This window comes from Microcaecilia unicolor, chromosome 2, assembly GCF_901765095.1.
Source record: "Microcaecilia unicolor chromosome 2, aMicUni1.1, whole genome shotgun sequence".
NCBI classification, from domain to species: domain Eukaryota; kingdom Metazoa; phylum Chordata; class Amphibia; order Gymnophiona; family Siphonopidae; genus Microcaecilia; species Microcaecilia unicolor.
The window spans coordinates 150,609,078-150,629,956 of record NC_044032.1 but is presented as its reverse complement, the minus strand read 5'-3'; the positions used below and the strand labels follow the sequence as shown (position 1 = coordinate 150,629,956).

The window sequence follows — 20,879 nt, the reverse complement described above, 5'->3', positions numbered from 1 at the left end:
CTACAAATGCACTCAGTCTGCTGCCCCTCACTACCTTTTTACCCTCATCTCCCCTTACGTTCCCACCCGTAACCTCCATTCACAGGACAAATCCCTCCTCTCTGTACCCTTCTCCACCACCGCCAACTCCAGGCTCCGCTCATTCTGCCTCGCCTCACCCTATGCTAGGAACAACCTTCCTGAGCCCTTACGCCAAGCCCCCTCCCTGCCCATCTTCAAGTCTTTGCTTAAAACCCACCTCTTCAATGCTGCATTCGGCACCTAACTCTTACCGTTCAGTAAATCCAGACTGCCCCAATTTGACTGCCCCTATCGGACTGACCGTTCACTTGTCTCTTAGATTGTAAGCTCTTTGAGCAGGGACCGGACCGTCCCTCTATGTTTAAATTGTACAGCGCTGCGTAACCCTTGTAGCGCTTTAGAAATGTTAAGTAGTAGTAGTAGTGGTAAGGGCTCCTGCGCTAATCAGGCAGTGGTAATGTGCCCGCACTGCCTGATTAATGCAAACACGTCTACTGTCCTCTCATGGGCACACATACTGTGCCTTTGTAAAAGGGCCCCTAAATGATCTCTAGATATCTGATTGTGATTAAGTTATTATGCAATAGTTTAACTGTGACAAAGAATACAAAAACAAACAGATGAATCAAATACTATTAATAATGAGATGGATCAATGAGCTACTGCAAGGATGAAGCCAGTTGGTCAACTAATACTCTAATAATTTTACATCTAGTTTTAAAAGTGATATTGAGAATTATAATTCTGGTAGTAAAGGATCTTTTCCTCATTTTGGAATGAGTATTATCAAGGCTAAGTTGATGTGCATAATACACTTCGAGGATCAGCAGGCCATTAATTGTGACAAGTGGGGTAACACGGCGTCGCCCAGTCCGGGCTTTATAACAAGCCTTAAGAGCTTTGAGGAGCATGAGATGTGCTCCACTGCGCGTGCGCGGATGTCTTCCCACCCACCACAAGAGTGAGGTTACCACAGTTTTTCTACTGCGGTGAAGAGAGGACTGTGTCTGTAGTTTCTCTTCACGTCCGGTTTGGAAGAGCTTTTTTTTTTTTTTTGGTGCCTTTTCAGCTTTGTTTTCTGCAATTTTTCGCTTTCTCCCCTTCTCTTCCTGTACATTTTTAGTTATTTTTTTGCCAGATTTTAAGTTTTCTTTATTTTCTGTGCCTTAGGTCGCATTTAGGCCTACTGTTCGTCTGTGTCTTTTTTGTGAATTTTCCTATGGTGCCTTGATTTTTTCAGGTACCATCACGTCTTTTGATTTCGCTTTGGAGGTTTTTCCTTCCATGTCCACTAAAGTTCCCAGTTGACTTTAAGTGCTATTCCTGGTGCAATCGGGTGATCTCTGGCAAAGACATCCATTCTTGGTGCCTTCAGTGCTTAGGGCCCAATCATAGTAGCCCTGCCAATTGTGTCCTTTGTCTTTGGATGAAGAAACAAACCAAGGTTGCCAGAGAGGCTCTACATGAGAGAATTTTTGGAGCCCGATCCGAGTCCTTGATGTTGGGATTGGGAGCATCGGTCCATATGGCTGCTTTGAGATCCATTGACACTGGGAGCAGTGGTGCATCGAGTGGGTCTCCACCTGTCTAGACGCCGAGTGCTGGACAGGGCCCCCTGGGACCGGCCAGCATCAGATCCGACCCCGAGGCAAAGTGAGGATTCAATGTCATCCTTGTCAGCACCAAGGAGTCTCGATGCCAAGGTTCAGGTGAAGGCCAAGAAGCATTAACATTGGTCATCCTCAAAGCATGGTGTTGGGAGTTCTGGGGCGTTGAGGGAATCGGCACCCGAGAAGCATCGGCGCCAGGAGGATTGCTGCCCTCTTTCCAGGAGGTGCCAATGTGCCTGTCTGAGGGCAGCCAGGACCCGGCTCCCCTCTCAGCTCCAGCAGTTCTACAGCCTGTCTCAGAGTGTATCTGGGCCTTCCTTCCCGAGCTGCTGGATGGCATTCTGCAGTGGTGTGCATCAGTATCAGGGGTGCTTGAACCCACCATATAGCTTGTTGTGACCCCGCTTGGCCCTCAGCCTGCGGTGCACCCTCCGATGCAGACGCCATGTATGGCACTGGTATTGACTGCCACCCAAGCTGGTACCCCTTAGGCGCTGGTGGAGGAAGCTTCGCCGGAGTCGAGGCGGGAGCCGAGTCCTCGACGCCCCTCTCGAGGACATGGCTCCTCAAAGTCGAGGCAGGCTTGGTCTCAGCCCTCCCACGAGGAGTTTCTGACTGACTGAGGATCCAAGGTACTTTTCATGGGATGAACCCTCCCCTTTGCTTGAAAGGAGAAAGTCTCCTCCAGAGAGCCTTTCATTTCCCTCTTTTGTGAAGGAAATGGCTGATGCTATTCCATTTCGTTTAGGACAAGCCCAGGGCTAAGATGCTCAAGGTCCTGGACTACGAGTCCCCTCCTTTGGAGGCTGTGAATGTCCCTCTCCTCGAGGTACTCAATGTCCTTGATAGGAACTGGGAGTCCCCTCCGTTGTTCTCTGTCCTGCCTAAGAAGATCGACACCCTGTATTGGATCCACAGCACACTTAGCTTTGATAGGCCTCAGTTGCTGGTGAATTCCGGTTGAAGAGAGCCAGGAGTTCTAGAGACTATGCCTTGGCGCCCCCAGGCAGAGAAGCTAGGACCTTGGACTGTTTTGGGAGAAAGATGTTCCAGGTCTCAATGCTCGTATCCCCGTATACAGTCTTACCATCTGTTTACGAGCATGTACTTGCAGGACTTGGTGCACAAGCTGATGGACTTGGAAGGGCGCTCTCCCACAGGAGCAGGACGAATAAATGCGCCAGCCAGGGGTGCCTATGACACCTTCGATGTGGCTTCCAGGATCCCTGCTCAAAGTATGGCAATACACAGACTTTCATGGTTGCGTGTTTCTGACTTGGAACAGTCTGTTCAGGAGAGGTTGGCAGATGCCCCTTGCTATGGGGATAACCTTTTTGGAGAGAAGGTTGAGGAGGTCGCTGACTAAATCAAAAATTTTTTCTTGCTGTAGTATTTAACTGTGGTAACCACGCCCTCGCGGTGAGCGGAAAGGCACCCAAGCATGCGGGTTGGAGTATGTCTCGCGCTCCACAGAGCACTTAAGGCTTGTTATAAGCCCAGACAGGGCAATGCAGTGCCGTGTTACCCCACTTGTGAGAATATAAGGTCTGCTGTCCTTGGAGAATACCTGCTACAGGTAAGTATCTTCGCTTTCTAGAAGGTAACAGATATGATCTTGTAGGATTGTATAAAATTAATCTATCAAACCATCCTGGCTAGTGAAGTTTGAAGTTCTTAATCATATAGTAATAGAGAAATTAAATTGTCCAAGTTCCTCAGGGGTTAATCTGGGCAAAAGGAAGATCTGTTAGAAAAAAATCCTTAATGGCCTTTGAACATTCAGGCAAAAGTATGCATGTTGTGCAGCAATGCATATACTTTTATCTATGCTCAATAGAGGAGCACAGTTTGATGATTTTAATGACTTCATTTCCTCATCCAGTTGTCTCCTTTTTACGAAGGCAACTTGATCCTTACCATTCAGTGTTGAATGTACAAAAAACTCTAGCTTCCATTTGAGTATTGTACTTGGCAGAATATTCAAGCCTTAATGGTCAGTTTTGATCCTGAAAAAGCACTTTTTAAATAAATTGCTTTGATCTCTGTCCTAAAGCTTAGTTATAGAACCATTTGCAAGAATTAACTGTCGTCTATAGGCATCATAAAAATATCAGAAAGGTCTACATATTTGACCTGTTTAGCACTCTTATTAACCCTATCCACTGAAGGGTTGTTCTTCAAAGAAGGAAAGACTTGAAAAGATTTTTAAAAAAAAATAGTATGCAGCCATAGAATTGGCAAAATGGAATGCAGAGCTTCAAAAAAAAAAAAAAAAGCCAAAAAAAACAAACCTTCAATCCCATGGGCCTTCACTAGAGAAATGGCTAGTTAACTTAATCAAATACTTATCAGTGGCGCTCAGAAAACTTTAGGGGAACTCATTTTCCTTTCAAGTGGGCAGGACAGAAGATGAAGTACTTACATATAGCCATTACTTTTATATCAGACTAATGTCCAAACCCAACGCAGCAAACACAACCCACCGGACTGCTTTTTTTCATTATCTGTGAGAGGGAATATTGCATTGTTCCATGTGATTCTTCTACCAAAATGGTGCTATCTCTTACAAACACTTTCTTTTAGAGCTTATTTTAGGCAGAGGGAAAAAGAGAGACTCACTTTACAACACATGATGTATTTCCTTGAACAATGGGTCCTGGATCTCCCTGATGTCCGGTGTTTTTACATTGCATGCAGTATGAGAACTGATTGGCTGAAAAATGCATTGTGCTGCACACCCCTAGATATAGAGGAAAACACAATGGTCCTGTTAACCTCTTCAATATGTCCTTCATGCCTTTGCATCACAACTCTCATAGTACATGGCTGAATCTTTGAAGAAGAGATGTGTATGGTTGGTCCTTTGAGGAAGGCATAGACATAGCTATGTAAGAAATGCACAAACCAACTTTTGCACCAAGCAAACCAGAAAAGGTAACAAAACAGTTCTAAAGCAAGCGGTGTGGTGCAGAAACTTTATTAGTTGGTGAGAAAGACTCAACACAAATTGTGTTTCGGCTGCAAGGCCTTCATCAGGCATATACAAATAAAACATAGGTACATCAATAAATAGACTAATATCAAATAAATAAAAACTATGTAAAAAATGAGCTCATATACAATAAGAAATGTACAAAGGATATGCATAAAAAGATCATAAAATATATCATTAAAAAAATCATATATAACAGTAAATAAATAACGTACTAAATATATATATACTAGTAATAAAGGCCCGTTTCGTACAGAAATGCAACGGGCGCTAGCAAAGTTTTCCTCAGAGTGTGTATGTTTAGAGAGAGTGAATGTGCGCGCGTGTGTGTGTGACAGAGGGAGAGTGAGACTGGGTGCGAGTGTGTGTGTGAGAATGAGAGTATGTGCCAGGGTCTCCCCCCCCCCCCCCCCCAGTCTGTCTCCCAGTTGCAGTTGCAGGGGGGATTCCCCCCTCCCTCCCAGTTCCAGGGGGGTTCCCCCCGTCCCTTTCTCCCAGTTGCAGGGTCTGTCTGTGTCCTCCCCTCTCCTTTTGTCCTCAATTTAAAAACGACAATGTGAAGCAGCAGCTCCTAGGTTTGCTTGTTAGTGAGTGTATAGCAATGACGGCTGCGTGGGGGAGTTGAAACAGAGATTAACCAATGGGCTTCCTTGCTTACCGTACACTTGCTTGGGTCACTTCCACTCCTGTGTATTAAACGTTCTGAAGCATGTCATAGGTTTGCTTCTTTTGTTTTCAGTGAATGGGATGACGGCTGCGCTGGAGTCGTAGCCAGTGGTGTTTCCTCCTCCTCCCCCCCCCCCCCCCCGCCCGCCTGGCCGCTTCCGAGTCGCCAGTGGTCCTCGACCCCGAGCCCTCACCCGCCTCCTCCACATTGGACACTCGCCGCAGCCATTTGCTCGCCGTGTTGCCACCCTCCCTCTTTGTCCTGTGCGAGAGTGTGAACCTGGCCTCTCTCCTGCTTTCGGCTACTGATTGGCTCCTTGAATGTGCTCCGCCCTCAACGTCATTACGTTTGATGTGAGGGCGGGGCCCACATCTGCTGCTACAGAGCTTCGAACAAACGAACTGGCTTCATTGACGTCAGTGGTCAATGGAACGTTGAGAGTGCTTTTTATGTCCAGATGGGGCGTGGCCTAGGGCGCAGATGGGCGTGGCTGAGTGCGGGAGTCCGAATAGCCTAGGTCAGGAGCCACAGTTGGAGAGAGGTGAGCTTCAGAACGTCTGAGGGGGATTCAGAATGTCTGAGGGGGATTTTATTTATATATATATATATATATATATATATATATATACACAAACATAAAAATACTTACGATCATACATCCAAAGGGTACTGTCCTTAGAAATTGTATAAAATAGAATTTAAAAGAACATGTAGGAGAGCAATAACAACAAAAAAATCAGGACAATGAATATTATGATTATACGTCCAAAGTATAATGACCATAAAAAAATGGTACATATGACCCAAACTAATTATTAGACATAACTAACAGAACAGTAAAAAAGTAAACTATATGAACCATTAACAGTGCCTTAGAGGGGCTAAATAAACTTAGCATTAAAAATATTAATATACATATATAAGATTTAATACAGAAAGAATAGCCTCTCAGTAAAAAGGTTCCATAATGTAGAATAAAAAAAGATCCATCATATAGAATACAAAGGACATATCTGTACCCAATACTTGCCGTGCAAAAATATAGACACGCTAAAATATGTGCCTTAGGCAGCACTGGTAATTAGGAATATAGAGAAATGTGATATTTTAAAAGGTGTACACAGTGCTATAACGCTTTCAGAGGATAACAGTGTAACTAACATGCAGATTTAACGATATGTAATAATATTTGAAAAAGGGGAATGAAAAAGGCTTAGTGATATAGTACTTGTATAAATCTATGAAGTGATCTGTCAAAAAAGTCCGATATTGAACTATGGCATTAAAGTGAAACTAGTGCTTGTGACCACTGTGAACCAACATCACTTTGTATATCAAGTGATGTTGGTTCACAGTGGACTCTTTTTACTTTTGCTGTTGCTTTTTTGTGTTCCATGCTGCGCTCCTAGTGGCCCGCTACGGACAAGCTTACCATGAAAGGTCTTTTTCAAGACCACTTTTGTAATATAGCCAATCACTTTATGTTTGGTTCGTCACACGGACCAAATCGTGTTTCAGGCATTTCAGATTCATATACGCTACGTCATAGCGGTAGACTCCTGATGCAGGCCTGTAGGCCGAAACACAACAGTTGTGTCGAGTCTTTTCTTCAATAAAGAAGTTTTTATGATATTGTTTCCAGGATTTGTATTTCCGTGGTCAAACATCCCACTTTTTACCCATATCTGTGTTTTCCGGTGGGGCGTTTGAGTTCTCCGCTTGATTGCGGATTTTTTTGAGCTTTTTTGTGTAAGAAATTGATCCTCAGGAGCTTAGCCGAGATTGGGTGGCAGAGCCAGTGGCGGGAGGCGGGGATGGTGCTAGGCAGACTTATATGGTCTGTGCCAGAGCCGGTGGTGGGAGGCGGGACTGGTGGTTGGGAGGTGGGGATGGTGCTGGGCAGACTTATACGGTCTGTGCCAGAACCAGTGGTGGGAGGCGGGGCTGGTGGTTGGGAGGCAGGGATAGTGCTGGGCAGACTTACACGGTCTGTGCCCTGAAAAGGACAGGTACAAATCAAGGTAAGGTATACACAAAAAGTAGCACATATGAGTTTATCTTGTTGGGCAGACTGGACGGACCGTGCAGGTCTTTTTTCTGCCGTCATCTACTATGTTACTATGTTAGGTTAACCTTGTTAAAAACTGGAAAGACTAGATGGAACATTTCCTTCTTTAGCTGTCATCCTATGCTATGTTACTTTGTTGTTCAAACTGTAATGCTTTTGAAATAGTATTGAGAGCTTTTGCCGTAGCTGTGAATACTCTCATGGTTATGGGCTTCAGGCTTTCCTGAGGTGCAGGAACAGCACACACATATGCCTTGCAAGTGATGGAAATCTCGTCAGAGATTAGATAAAGAAGCATCACTGTCCTGTGCTTCATACTGCATCCACTGCTGCCGCTGAACCAACCTTCACATCTGAATATTTATAATGGCTTACCTAGGAGAAAGTTTTTTCACTTGAAAGCAACACTTCCCAGGCGCTACGCCAACCAGATAGCGGGCATCAGCATTGAGACCCGGGGAACAATAGCCATATATGGTCAACTACACAAAACAGGGATGGATCTTTTCACTTGAATTTTTGTTTTTATATTTGATTCTGTCTCATTATAATGCAAAGTCTTTGTTTAGGAATATTTATTTGTGTTGTGTGGGTGACTTAAAAAATCTGCTTATAATCTTAAAGGTTAGGTGGCAGCAAAGGGTATGGGAAGTCTTCAGTGGGAGTTAGAACTCCTGGTAGCTGAGATAAACGGTGGAAAGGATTTAATTTGTCAGTTATAGTCCTGTTGCTTGTGCCACTACTTAGTAACTGTGTTGTGAGAAACTATTCTCTGTGTTTTATGATCTAGCTTCACAACATACATTCTCCAAGAACAAGCAGGACAGATGTATTCTTACATGTAGATGACATCATCCCGATGGAACACAGTGAGAACACTGTCCAGTACTCTATTACTTTAAGAGGCTTTTGGTAGCGGCCCACCGCTCATACACAAATGCCTTACCACCTGACGCGCTCAGTCTACTTTTTTCCTTAGAGCTAGGAGGTCATGTTTTGTTTATCTCTTCCTTAGTGAATTTTTTTTTCATTGCATTGTGCCTTTCTGTCCAGGTATTTTTCAATGTGTTCTTATTCTTTTCATGGTATTCCTTTCCCCTCTGTTTTTTGTAGTGTTTGTACTCTTAAGTTCTCTTTTTTTTTTTTGGGGGGGGGGGGGGGCCTCCAAGGCCCTCTTTGGCCTCACCGTTGAGTCTTTCGATTTAGCTGCTGTTCTTTTTGACATGCCCCAGAAGACTCCCAGTGGCTTCAAGAAATGCACCCAATGTACTTTGGTGATTTCTAGCACTGACTCAAACAATTGGTGTTTGGGGTCTTGAGGCATCACTGATACCTGAGAAACGTCGGCGCTGAGAGAACTACTCCACCTCTGTAATAAATACTTGTGCCATCACCTCTGCGTTAGCAAAGCTGGGACCCTGCTTCTGATTCGGCACCACCAACGTGGGTTGATGCCTGTCCTCGATGACCTGTTCCAGGCATGCTGAGGGAGGCGTAGCAGGCTTACCATAGCTCCAAAGTTCTCAGACATTGAGGGCGTTTGTGCCAGCTACAGCACTCAGCCACTCTGGCCCTGAGGTATATGAGTCACCTGGGGAGAGGTCTTTAGCCTCATTGCCTCGAGGCATCGGTGTTAGCGCCTCTCCATGCGCAGCACCGCTCGACATTTGGGAAAGGAAGCTCCCTCGAGGTCAAGATGTGAGCAAGCGACTCAGTGCCTAGCCCCAAGACCTGGACAAGCTTCCAGTTGGCCAAGACAGGTGCAGCCTCAGGGAGCCCCATCAGGACTATTTTGCAGAGCCTGATATGAACCGGTCATGGGAGACTGAAGAAGAGCTAGACTGCCTCTCAGAGGAGGGGTCATATATCATACCCTTGGACCCCTGTCCACATAATGAGAGCAGAAAGTCTTCCCTTTAAGTTGGAAATGGAGGACGAACCTAGAGCTGTTTCAAGTTCTAGAGTTTGATTCTCCACCCAGAGATGCTATAACATTCTTTCTGCGCAAGATTCTCTGGGATGCACAGATGAAGAATTGGGCGAACCCTCTCTCTGTGTAAGTTGTACCAAAGAAGGTGGATTTCATGTATTGGATCAAGAAGGCCCAGTTGCCAAAACACTCCCTGGTGGTCGAATCCATTCTCAAAAGGGCTCAGAGTTCCAAGTCTCATGCCTTGGGCACCCCCAGGCAGGGAGGCCCGGACCTTAAATTCTTTTGGGAAAAAGGTTTACCAGGCCTTGATGCTAATCTCCCACATCCAGGACTGCCAGCTCTACATGAGCATTTACTTGCGGTCCTTGGTTCATAGTGTGCTAGACTTTGCAGACACTGTCCCCCAGGAGCAGGCTGCTGAGTTTCATCAGTTGGCCAAGAAGCAGGAGGAGTGTCAAAAATATTGGCCATGGATGTAGATGATACATTTTATATTGTTTCCAAAGACTCTACTTTGGGTGTGGGGATGCGCAGACGCTCATGGCTGCATGTCTCTAACCTTGCTTCTGCGGTTCAGGAGAGGCTAGTGGACGTACCTTGCTGGGGAGACAACCTTTTTGAGGACAAGGTGGAGAAGGTTGCTGACATCATTAAAAAAAAAAAAAAACACACTGACACCATCCAGTCCCTCTCTCGACGGCCTCCTTCTGTATCCTACTCTACTAGGAGGCTTTCTGCTGGCCTCAAAGAAGTTCTTACTACTCTTGAAGGTGTAGGTTTACTACTTCAGCTTGTCAGCAGAAACCCCAGACCCATTGTTCTCGGGCCTGCCAGCAACATCCACAGAAGTGGAGTGGAGTAGAGGAGTGGCCTAGTGGTTAGGGTGGTGGACTTTGGTCCTGGGGAACTGAGAAACTGAGTTCGATTCCCACCTCAGGCAGCTCCTTGTGACTCTGGGCAAGTCACTTAACCCTCCATTGCCCCATGTAAGCCACATTGAGCCTGCCATGAGTGGGAAAGCGTGGGATACAAATGACACACACAAAAAAAAGAAGTCACAGCCTGCTTTCCAGGCACAAGTGGGTGCCAAGCTTTTGACTTGCTATAGGAGAGCATAGCCACCATCAAAGTATCTACTCCGGATGACCTGCCAGTAGGGGGGAAGCTGAATGTTTTTCCAATACAGGTGGGTTCTCCAAATAGTCGAAGTGGGATATGCTCTCAATTGGCAATTAACACATCCAGCATCTGGCTATGCTCTCTGGACTTGAAGGATGTATATACCTACATCCAAATACTTCCCACTCACCGGAAGTGTCTCAGATTTTTGGTAGGGAAGCACTACTTCCAGTACAGCGTCCTGCCATTTGGTCTCGCATTCACTCCCAAGGTATTCACCAAATGTCTAGCTGTAGTTGCAGTGTCGCTATGCAGGCTGGGAGTGCATTTGTTTCCCTACCTGGATGCTTAGTGGTCAAGAGCACATCGCACTTGGGTGCTCAGGCATCAATGCAGAGAACTATGTGAGTGTTGGAGCTGCTAGGGTTTGTAATCAACTACCCGAAGTCCCATCTCCCACTCATTCAGCAATTGGAATACATAGGAACCCTGCTGGATGTAGAGCATTCACAAGCCTTCCTCAAGATCGAGTGACTGCTCTTATTTCAGTTGCCAATCAGGTTCGCAGCAGCCAGTAGGTAACAGCAGCAGATGTTGAGATTGCTCGGCCACATGACCTCTACAGTACGTTTTACACTCTTGTCACATTTCCGTTTCAGGAGAGCCCAATGGACCCTAGCTTCTCAGAGGCATCAAGCCACAGGAAATCTAGTGGATGTCATCATCGTCACGCCACAGCTCAAACAGTCTCTCCATTGATTGCTAATTTGGTCCAGTTTGACCCTGGGACTACTGTTCCAAATGCAGCCTTCCCAAAAGATACTGACCACGGATGCATCCAACCTGGGCTAGGGATCTCATGTAGATGGGCTTCACACTCAGGGGACTTGGACATGCCAGAAGATGTCCTTCCATATCAATCTCTTGGAATTGTGGGCAACATGGAATGCTCTAAAGGCTTTCAGAGATCGGCTGACGAACCAAATTATTTTCATCCAAATGGATAATCAGGTTGCAGTGCATTATGTTAACAAGCAGGAGGGTAGGGGATCCTACCCCTTGTGTCAGGAAGCAGTCAGGATAGACTGGCAGGTACGGCATGGTGCTCGGGGACACATACCTGGCGGGGAAAGATAACTTTCTGGTGGACAGGCTGAGCAGGATCATACAACCACACGAGTGGTCTCTCAATATGGGCGTAGCCCACAAGATCTTCCAATTGTGGGGCACCCCTTTGGTGGACTTCTTTGCCGCTCATCTCAACAACAATGTCCCTCAGTACTGTTCCAGACTCAGATCACATGGAAGACTTAGTTACAGTTTTATTAGATTTAGTATACTGCATTACATAAAACATATCAAGGTGGTTTACAATAAAATAAATGAACAAAAAAGGCATGGAAAAGGAATTTGGCATAGGAAACTACACAGCACATGGAAGACATTCACTCAAGATTAAACTAACATCCCATAACACACCAGAAACATCCATTCAAGCAGCTCATAATTCATTTTGGCCTACAACAGAGAAGCCCAAAGAAAACAAATAAGTTTCCCATCCTTACAGATAGCGGAATCTTATTCCTTAGAACAGGGGCAATAACAAAAAAAAAAACAAAAAAAAAAAACGGTTGCTAATGGGTAGAACAACCTAGCCTCCCTGATCCCAGGGATCACTAACTGATGAGATTCTATAGAATGCAAGTTCTATTCGGGACATAGCATTGGATCAGAGATGCAAGTTGAATTGGCGCTTTCTCAAATTAGCTTCCTACGCAGTGGAGCAAAAACCTGCAGTGCATAATAGTGAAACAGACTACAAATGGGACTACGAAGCCAACAGTAAAAGGAAGCAACCTTTTTGTTCCACTGCATAGGAAACTGTTTTGAGTGGTTGTTTCAAGCTGTTCTTCACCTTTTGTGCATGTTTCTCATATCCTTGTGAAGATTCATATAGGATTGTGCCTTATGATGTATTCGTCACTGACCCCTGACGCAGGCTTTTGCCAAAACACGGGCCATGTCGGGTCCTCCCAATAAAGTCAGATTCCTTTTACTGTTGGGTTCATTGTCCTATTTGTTGACTGCTTCGCTGTTCAGCGTTGCTCTGAGGACAGCAGGAGAAATCCATACAAACCTCTCACTTCCCCTTGGAGTTGAATTCTTTTTTTTTAGTTCATAATCCTGAGGGTTCCGTGCCCATGCATTGGGCAGGAAGGTACTCAAGCATGTGCAGTGGGCCACTGCCAAAAGTCTCTTAAAATAATAGAGCGCTAGGCAGTGTCTGCACCAGGCTAAGTCAGGATGACGTTACCCATTTATAAGGATACTTTGTCCTGCTGTCCTTGGGAGAACACCTGCTAAAGTTAAGTAACTTCGCTGTATCTCTTCCTGCCCATATTTGACACGATTTTCCTTTACAACAGAGGCTTGAATTGGATCCTTTGTGTTGTTGTTGCAAGTATTTTGTCAAAAACAGAAGATTTACAGTATTACCATTTTGATGTTTGTATAGCGCGTATCTCTTGTTGATAATTTTGGAAATTTGAGCGTCTCTATAAGAGTAACTGGATTTTGTTTCTTCAACAGAAATCCAGGTGATTCTGCTTTGTGGTGTCTCTTATCACGGCTGGTTCCTCACTATACTCCACAACATGCAAAGGTAAGCTCCTATAATCACAAGATAAAAAATGTAGTTTTCTGTGTCTTTTTTTCCCATCCTCTACTCCCCAAATATATTTCTTAATTTATAGATTAAGAAAACAAGATACTTTTCACAAGTGTCCATTAGGTATTTATTTATTTTTTTAAATTCTTTACAGATTTCAAATCAAATTCCAAGAATACGTAAAAGAAACATAAACTTAGTACAAAGGAAAATTATATCCAATTAAGTAGCTTTCTTACTTATTACTTGCAAAATGGCTCCTAAAACCAGATATATAGCAATGGGGAGAGTGGTGAACCCTTTCTAGTTTCCCTATGTAATGCAAAAGATGCTGTATGCTTCCCATTATTCAACAGTGTGTAAATGTATAAGGGTACGGTTAATGGGAGTTGATATACTGCCTTTCTGTGGTACAATAAAGAGATTTACATGTATTATATGTAGGTACTTTCTCTGTCCGTAGTAGGTTTAAATGGCTTGCAAGAACACACTGCCCAGGTATTAAGTTCTGCTGAATCTCGCTCTGACACTTCTCCATGACCATTAACAACTTTCTTACATTGACTATTGCTTGCCTGCCTTTTATAAACCTTGCTTGCTCCTCTACAACCAGGTCCAAAACTTACTGCACTTTTACTTATTGCAGTAAGTTTTGCACAAAAATTAACTTGTGGTACGTGCAAAACCTTTGCAGCAAAATGCAGGGGGCATAGCAAACATCTATCCTGCATTTACCGCACAGGGCAGGCATTTACCTCACGGCATGGCACTGCATTACAACTGCAGCAACACACCCCTCTTTCTCCACTCCATCCTCATTTTCCCCAACCCAATCCCCTGACAGAATCCCTATCAAGCGCTACCCTCCTCCCTCCAAAGGACCTATTTGGTAGGTCTGCAGTAAGTAGTTCAGCAGTCATGGTTGGCAGAAATCCCCTCCACTACCGCCTAGATCATTGCCTCCATCCAAAATGGCACTTCAGCTCCCTAGTGGTAGTGTTTTGATACTACTGCTAGGGGTTGTCCTTCCATATAGGGAGGGATGATTCTTAGTGGTAGTACCGCAAGACTACCACTAGGGGGCAGAGGTGCATTTTGGATATAGGTGCTGACCTGGTAAAACCCGTATTAGCTGCTTAATGCAGCTTAGTAAAAGGGCCCCTTAGCCTGCCAATCTATCTGCCATTATCTTAGTATCCACATTTAGCAGTTAGACGGTTTCTATCATTTGAGCAATCTTAGATCTTTTCTATGGTTTTGGAATGAATGTATGTTTTATCTGTACCCCACTGAGAATTTTAGATCATGCGGGTTATAAACGGCTTAAATAGATTAGGCATGGTTAGCCCCCCCTCCCCCGGGAAACCTATCCTGCTCAAGCACAGTAGCAAAATATGCTTCCAAATGCTTGCAAATCTTCAGTTTTAGCATTTTATGTACCTCTACACTGTACCTATCCAGTCCTGGTGCTTTATTGAGCCACATGCCTTTAATTGCTTTATGAATATCACCCACTGTAATGGGTGCACTTAGCCTTTCTAAGCCCTGGGGGAAAGCCTGAGTAGTTCCACTCTGTCCAGGTAATCAACCATGGCCGACTTTAATAAAGGAAAAAGTCCTTTTTGTTTACTTGCTGGAAAAAAATCCAAGGAAACCCTAGCAGTATCCTGCTAGACTGTTGCTGAGTGAAAGGAAGAGTGCTCTATTACTGCAGTTTGACCTCTCCTATGTTTTCGATCTGGTGAATCATAATATTCTTCTGCTGATCCTGTAGGAAATAGATATTGCTGGTAGTGTTTTGAAATGGTTCCGTGGCTTTGTGATGAGTAGGTCATATAGGGTTAGGATGAATGACATTCTTTCCACGAAATGGCATAATCCTTGTGGAGTTCCCCTGGGTTCTGCACTCTCACTAATAGTGTTTAATATATTTTACACTCATTGAGGTATATATTAGAGAGCAATGGTTTTCAGTCTTATAGTTATTAATCAGAAGACATCTCAGTATTTGTTCCTTTGAGCTCTGATACAAAACTGCATAGACTTGCTAGATAAATGGATGTTTCATCATGAGTTAAAACTCAATACTGATAGACCACATTTCTGCTTGTTGATAAGCCAGATTCTATACCTAATTCCATCTGCATTGGTCAAGCAGAATACAAATTATCTCCATTGATAAAAAATTTGGATGTTCTGGTTGAAAGCTCTGTGGAAGCTCAAATTACCTCTATAGTGAAGAAATCTTTTTTTTTTTTTTTTAAGAGGAAACTGCTGTATTTGAAACTATTTTGAGGTAGATTAATTTAGACTCTTGGTACAGGCTCTGTTGCGCTCACAATTAAATTATTGTAATCTTGGTTATCTGGGCTGTACTAAGCATCAATTGAAAAAGGCTACAGACTGGACAGAACACAGCTGTATGTCTGATTTTTGGCTTAACTAAATTTGACAGAATTCCATTGTTCTATGTTAAACTTCATTGGCTTCCTATTGAGGCTAGAGTTCTGTTTAAACTGGCCTGCTTCTTATACTAAATGTTACATGGATTGGCACCAATGTATTTATACTCCCATCTTCATTTTGCTGCCTATTCCAGGTATAGATTAGAATGTCAAAATGTGCAAATTTAATCTCATTTCCTTCACCAGAGTCAGGAAAAGGTTAAGAATATTTAAGATGACATTGGCGGTTCAGGCTGTCAGATATTGGAAAGAGTTTCCTGAGATATTTTAGTCCTCTCATTCCCATGTGTCATTCAAGAAAAATATTAAGACTCTGCTTTTTCAGCAATTTGTATTACGGTTTAAAAGCTTTAACTTCAATATCTTGTTTTTATTGTCCTCCCAGAGGTCTGTTTTGGCTGTTGATATTTTTGTAACCTGCAAGGTTGCAAGGTGTTAGCAGATTATAGGACCAGATGTTATGTTAGGAATTGTTAATAATTGGTCCACCAAGTTCTTTAATGTAATAACAGACTGGGTCCTGTCCAAACTTTCTTTAGGTTTTCCAAAAGCTTCCCAGGCGTTTTGCTATATTTATGTAATCAAAGCATGCGATAGATTAACATCTTCTTTTTAGAATGCTCATGAATAGAGAATTCGGGGCCACTTGAGTGCTAATCAAATTATCCTTGTTCTCAGGGGTGTAGGGTATTTTTGATATATTTTTCTAGTTTCTTTTTTTTTCTTTTATTAAACTATGCCTCCAAGCCCACTAAGGCGTTGACAATATGTTGTTTTTGCCGACCAACATAGGTTATGATGTTGTCCCCCAAGATTGTCTTAACTGTTTCCCAGAATAAAACAAATTCTTCTGCATGGTGGGCTTTGTTAGTCACAATCCATTTATCCAGTAGATATTTGCTAAAATCCTTACCTGTGTACCAATAATAGCTGTGTCCAACTCCCCACCGGTGGATTCTCTGCATCTATCCAGGTTATGGCTTGTTGCAAGATCTCCTCCATTGTTCCAATTTCTACCCTAGAAATCTTAGGAAATACCAATCTAGTAGTTAAAATATAATCTGTGTGAAACATTGAACCTTGCATCCTGGACAGATGTGTGTAATCTAATTCTGTAGGGTACAGGACTCTCCAGGTATCCACTAAGACCAGCATTCTGTAGAGATATGAGAGCCTCTTATTTTCCCAACTGATTTTTTTTTTTGTTCATAGCAGGCTCAAACACTGAGTTAAAATTTCCCAAACTGAATATGTGACTCACGATAAAGTGTGTACAGTGCTGCACTAAATTAATGAAGAAGAAATAGATACTCTCACTGCTTTATTAATCTGTCTTTGCATATCAACATACACTCTGATATATATACTCTCTGGATCTTTAACAATCTGAGAGATATGATGTGCCAATGACTTATTAATTAACAGGGCAACCCTTCCCCCCCCCCCCCCCCCCATGCTTATCTGACAAAGCACATACGACTTCCCTAACTACTACTTATTATTTCTATAGTGCTACTAGACATACTCAGTCCCATCTCAATTTTTGATGCTCTCGATTGATTTCCTGAAGACAGGTTATGTCAGCTTTGTGTCGCTGTAAAGCACACGATATTTTAAATCTTTTGACAGAAGACATAATCTCAGAGACATTCCAGGAAAATATCTGCCTGGCCGATACGTTCACCACCCCGCTTCTAGCTCCGTCTTGTAAGTCCTGCAGGCCGCCCGCACCTAGGGGCTCCACCTCTGGGGAACAGCAGTCAGTGCAGGTGAAACTTGGGGTTCTCCGGCCGCCAAGCAGAACCTGGTCTGAGTACCGTGCTCAGCAGCACTCTACTTGGTACAAGAACTCACAAGTCTGACACTTTTAAAGTGGACTAATATAGCAGCCACACTGCTTTAATGGGTCCTTTTACCTAAGGTGCGCTGAAAAATGCCTGCGGTAGTGCAGATGCGTGTTTTGTATGTGTGCAGAATTATTTTTTAGAAGAAATAAATCTCCGCAGAAATATATAGCATCAAACAAAACAGCGAAGATGCCTCAAAAAAAATTATTTATTGAAGGATGAACAAGACTCAACACAGCTGTGTTTCAGCCTATGAGGCCTGCATTAGGAGTCTTTTTTTATTCAATAAGTACATCCACTTGTGACATTAGTCTCAGAGTGATGATTCTGAATGAAAGCTTTTTACTGTTTTCAATTGCGAGCTCAACTTTGAGGTTCCAATGCTGACATAAGCTTTATTTTATCTCTACGCATAAGACGTAGCAGCTTTCATTCAGAATCATCGCTCTGAGACTAATATTACAAGTGGATGTATTTATTGAACAAAAAAAGACTCCTGATGCAGACCTCATAGGCCGAAACACAGCTGTGTCGAGTCTTGTTCATCCTTCAATAAATACATTTTTTTTTATCTGGAGCGTCGTGGCTCATAATGGCTGTGTCAGTAGCTCACACCTTCTATAGAAGAGATTTGCAGAGCTGCAATATGTGTTTCCATCCATACATTGACATCCCACTAGTCATGCCTAGATTGACTCTTGATGTGACAGTAGGTTTAGTCAGAGAGTCCTCTAGATTCTGTTTGGGGATTAGAATCCAACGCTCAACCCCTTAGGCCCATCTCTTTCAGTTTCAAGCTGTCCTCACCCCAAAAAAGAAAAAAAATAACAGCCTTTTGCCACCAAAAATATTGATATTTTCCTGGTACAGCACTACTTGTTTCCCCATTTTGCTGTTGAAGGCAGCCTGTAGCTATGGAGTCCCATAGGTCAGGATTTTGCATTCCTTGTCTTTGGAGAAAATGAAGTTACTTACCTGTAGCAGCTGTTCTCTGAGGACAGCAGGACTTAAATCACAAACCCCCACGGTGGCATCCGGGAACAGGCAAGCATATATGGTAAGCCTACCTTAAAGGCTTCTAGAAAAAATTACTAGGGTACCGTTTCCCACACCGCACTCTGTTGGTGATGTCACTCATAAGTGAAGATTTAAGACCTGCTGTCCTTGGAGAACATCTGCTACCATTAAGAGCTTTGTTCTTCATCATCTGTCATCATTCATCAGCAAAAGGTGTTTTCAAAATGTTTAATCTGCAAGCCCCCTTAGTAGTGAAAGAGCATTTAATAGGAGCAATTCAAATTGTAATGATTTTATGTATTATGTTGCTGCAATTCTCTCTATAATGGTCTCCCTAAAATTTAGTTAGAGGCTTCAGCGTGTACAAAGCACAGAGGTTCGTATTTTGAAAACTAAAATCTGAGAGCATATTGTATCAGTGCTTACAGCATTGTGTTAACTGCCTATCATTTAGTTCATTGAGTTCACAGTATTTTTCATGATTTATAAACTTTATTTGCAAGAAGACTCCTTTTTTACTTATGCTCCCGTGTTCCTCCATAAAATTAACGTTTAGTCAGTCAAGCACTATTGTAGGTGCTATCAGGGCTTAACTAGCAGTGATAGTGCTACTTTAGCACACATTCTCTTTCTTTCTGTCCTTTGAGTCCTTGTTGGCATTTCCTATACAGTGGGGGAAATAAGTATTTGATCCCTTGCTGATTTTGTAAGTTTGCCCACTGACAAAGACATGAGCAGCCCATAATTGAAGGGTAGGTTATTGGTAACAGTGAGAGATAGCACATCACAAATTAAATCCGGAAAATCACATTGTGGAAAGTATATGAATTTATTTGCATTCTGCAGAGGGAAATAAGTATTTGATCCCTCTGGCAAACAAGACCTAATACTTGGTGGCAAAACCCTTGTTGGCAAGCACAGCGGTCAGACGTCTTCTGTAGTTGATGATGAGGTTTGCACACATGTCAGGAGGAATTTTGGTCCACTCCTCTTTGCAGATCATCTCTAAATCATTAAGAGTTCTGGGCTGTCGCTTGGCAACTCGCAGCTTCAGCTCCCTCCATAAGTTTTCAGTGGGATTAAGGTCTGGTGACTGGCTAGGCCACTCCATGACCCTAATGTGCTTCTTCCTGAGCCACTCCTTTGTTGCCTTGGCTGTATGTTTTGGGTCATTGTCGTGCTGGAAGACCCAGCCACGACCCATTTTTAAGGCCCTGGCGGAGGGAAGGAGGTTGTCACTCAGAATTGTACGGTACATGGCCCCATCCATTCTCCCATTGATGCGGTGAAGTAGTCCTGTGCCCTTAGCAGAGAAACACCCCCAAAACATAACATTTCCACCTCCATGCTTGACAGTGGGGACAGTGTTCTTTGGGTCATAGGCAGCATTTCTCTTCCTCCAAACACGGCGAGTTGAGTTCATGCCAAAGAGCTCAATTTTGTCTCATCTGACCACAGCACCTTCTCCCAATCACTCTCGGCATCATCCAGGTGTTCACTGGCAAACTTCAGACGGGCCGTCACATGTGCCTTCCGGAGCAGGGGGACCTTGCGGGCACTGCAGGATTGCAATCCGTTATGTCGTAATGTGTTACCAATGGTTTTCGTGGTGACAGTGGTCCCAGCTGCCTTGAGATCATTGACAAGTTCCCCCCTTGTAGTTGTAGGCTGATTTCTAACCTTCCTCATGATCAAGGATACCCCACGAGGTGAGATTTTGCGTGGAGCCCCAGATCTTTGTCGATTGACAGTCATTTTGTACTTCTTCCATTTTCTTACTATGGCACCAACAGTTGTCTCCTTCTCGCCCAGCGTCTTACTGATGGTTTTGTAGCCCATTCCAGCCTTGGCAGGTGTATGATCTTGTCCCTGACATCCTTAGACAGCTCCTTGCTCTTGGCCATTTTGTAGAGGTTAGAGTCTGACTGATTCACTGAGTCTGTGGACGGGTGTCTTTCATACAAGTGACCATTGCCGACAGCTGTCTGTCATGCAGGTAACGAGTTGATTTGGAGCATCTACCTGGTCTGTAGGGGCCAGATCTCTTACTGGTTGGTGGGGGATCAAATACTTATTTCCCTCTGCAGAATGCAAATAAATTCATATACTTTCCACAATGTGATTTTCCGGATTTAATTTGTGATGTGCTGTCTCTCACTGTTACCAATAACCTACCCTTCAATTATGGGCTGCTCATGTCTTTGTCAGTGGGCAAACTTACAAAATCAGCAAGGGATCAAATACTTATTTCCCCCACTGTATAAACTGCGGAGACTGTGTCTAGGAATGATACTGTAGATAATGATGCACAACTTTTGCAAGATAACTAGATTCATATTTTACCTTCCAGGGTGGAACTGTAGCAGGCAACATTGCTCATATTCTTCATGCTAACCAAGCAAAGGTGAGTTGAAGGGACCTTCTGAGAAAATCAGCAATCTTGGGCAAAATGCTGCTAATTATTATTTATAT

General features: G+C 43.5%; 1 protein-coding gene across 3 annotated transcripts in view; it reads left to right on the top strand.

Annotated features, from left to right (window-relative positions):
* The window catches only part of TTC37 (tetratricopeptide repeat domain 37), a 234,110-nt gene that overhangs the window by 162,786 nt on the left and 50,445 nt on the right, over window positions 1-20,879 (top strand). For all 3 annotated transcript variants that reach the window (XM_030193398.1, XM_030193400.1, XM_030193399.1), the window contains exons 32-33: window positions 13,000-13,072; window positions 20,758-20,811. In XM_030193398.1, the coding sequence (XP_030049258.1) occupies window positions 13,000-13,072; window positions 20,758-20,811 (127 nt within the window). The remainder of the gene's footprint in view (window positions 1-12,999; window positions 13,073-20,757; window positions 20,812-20,879) is intronic.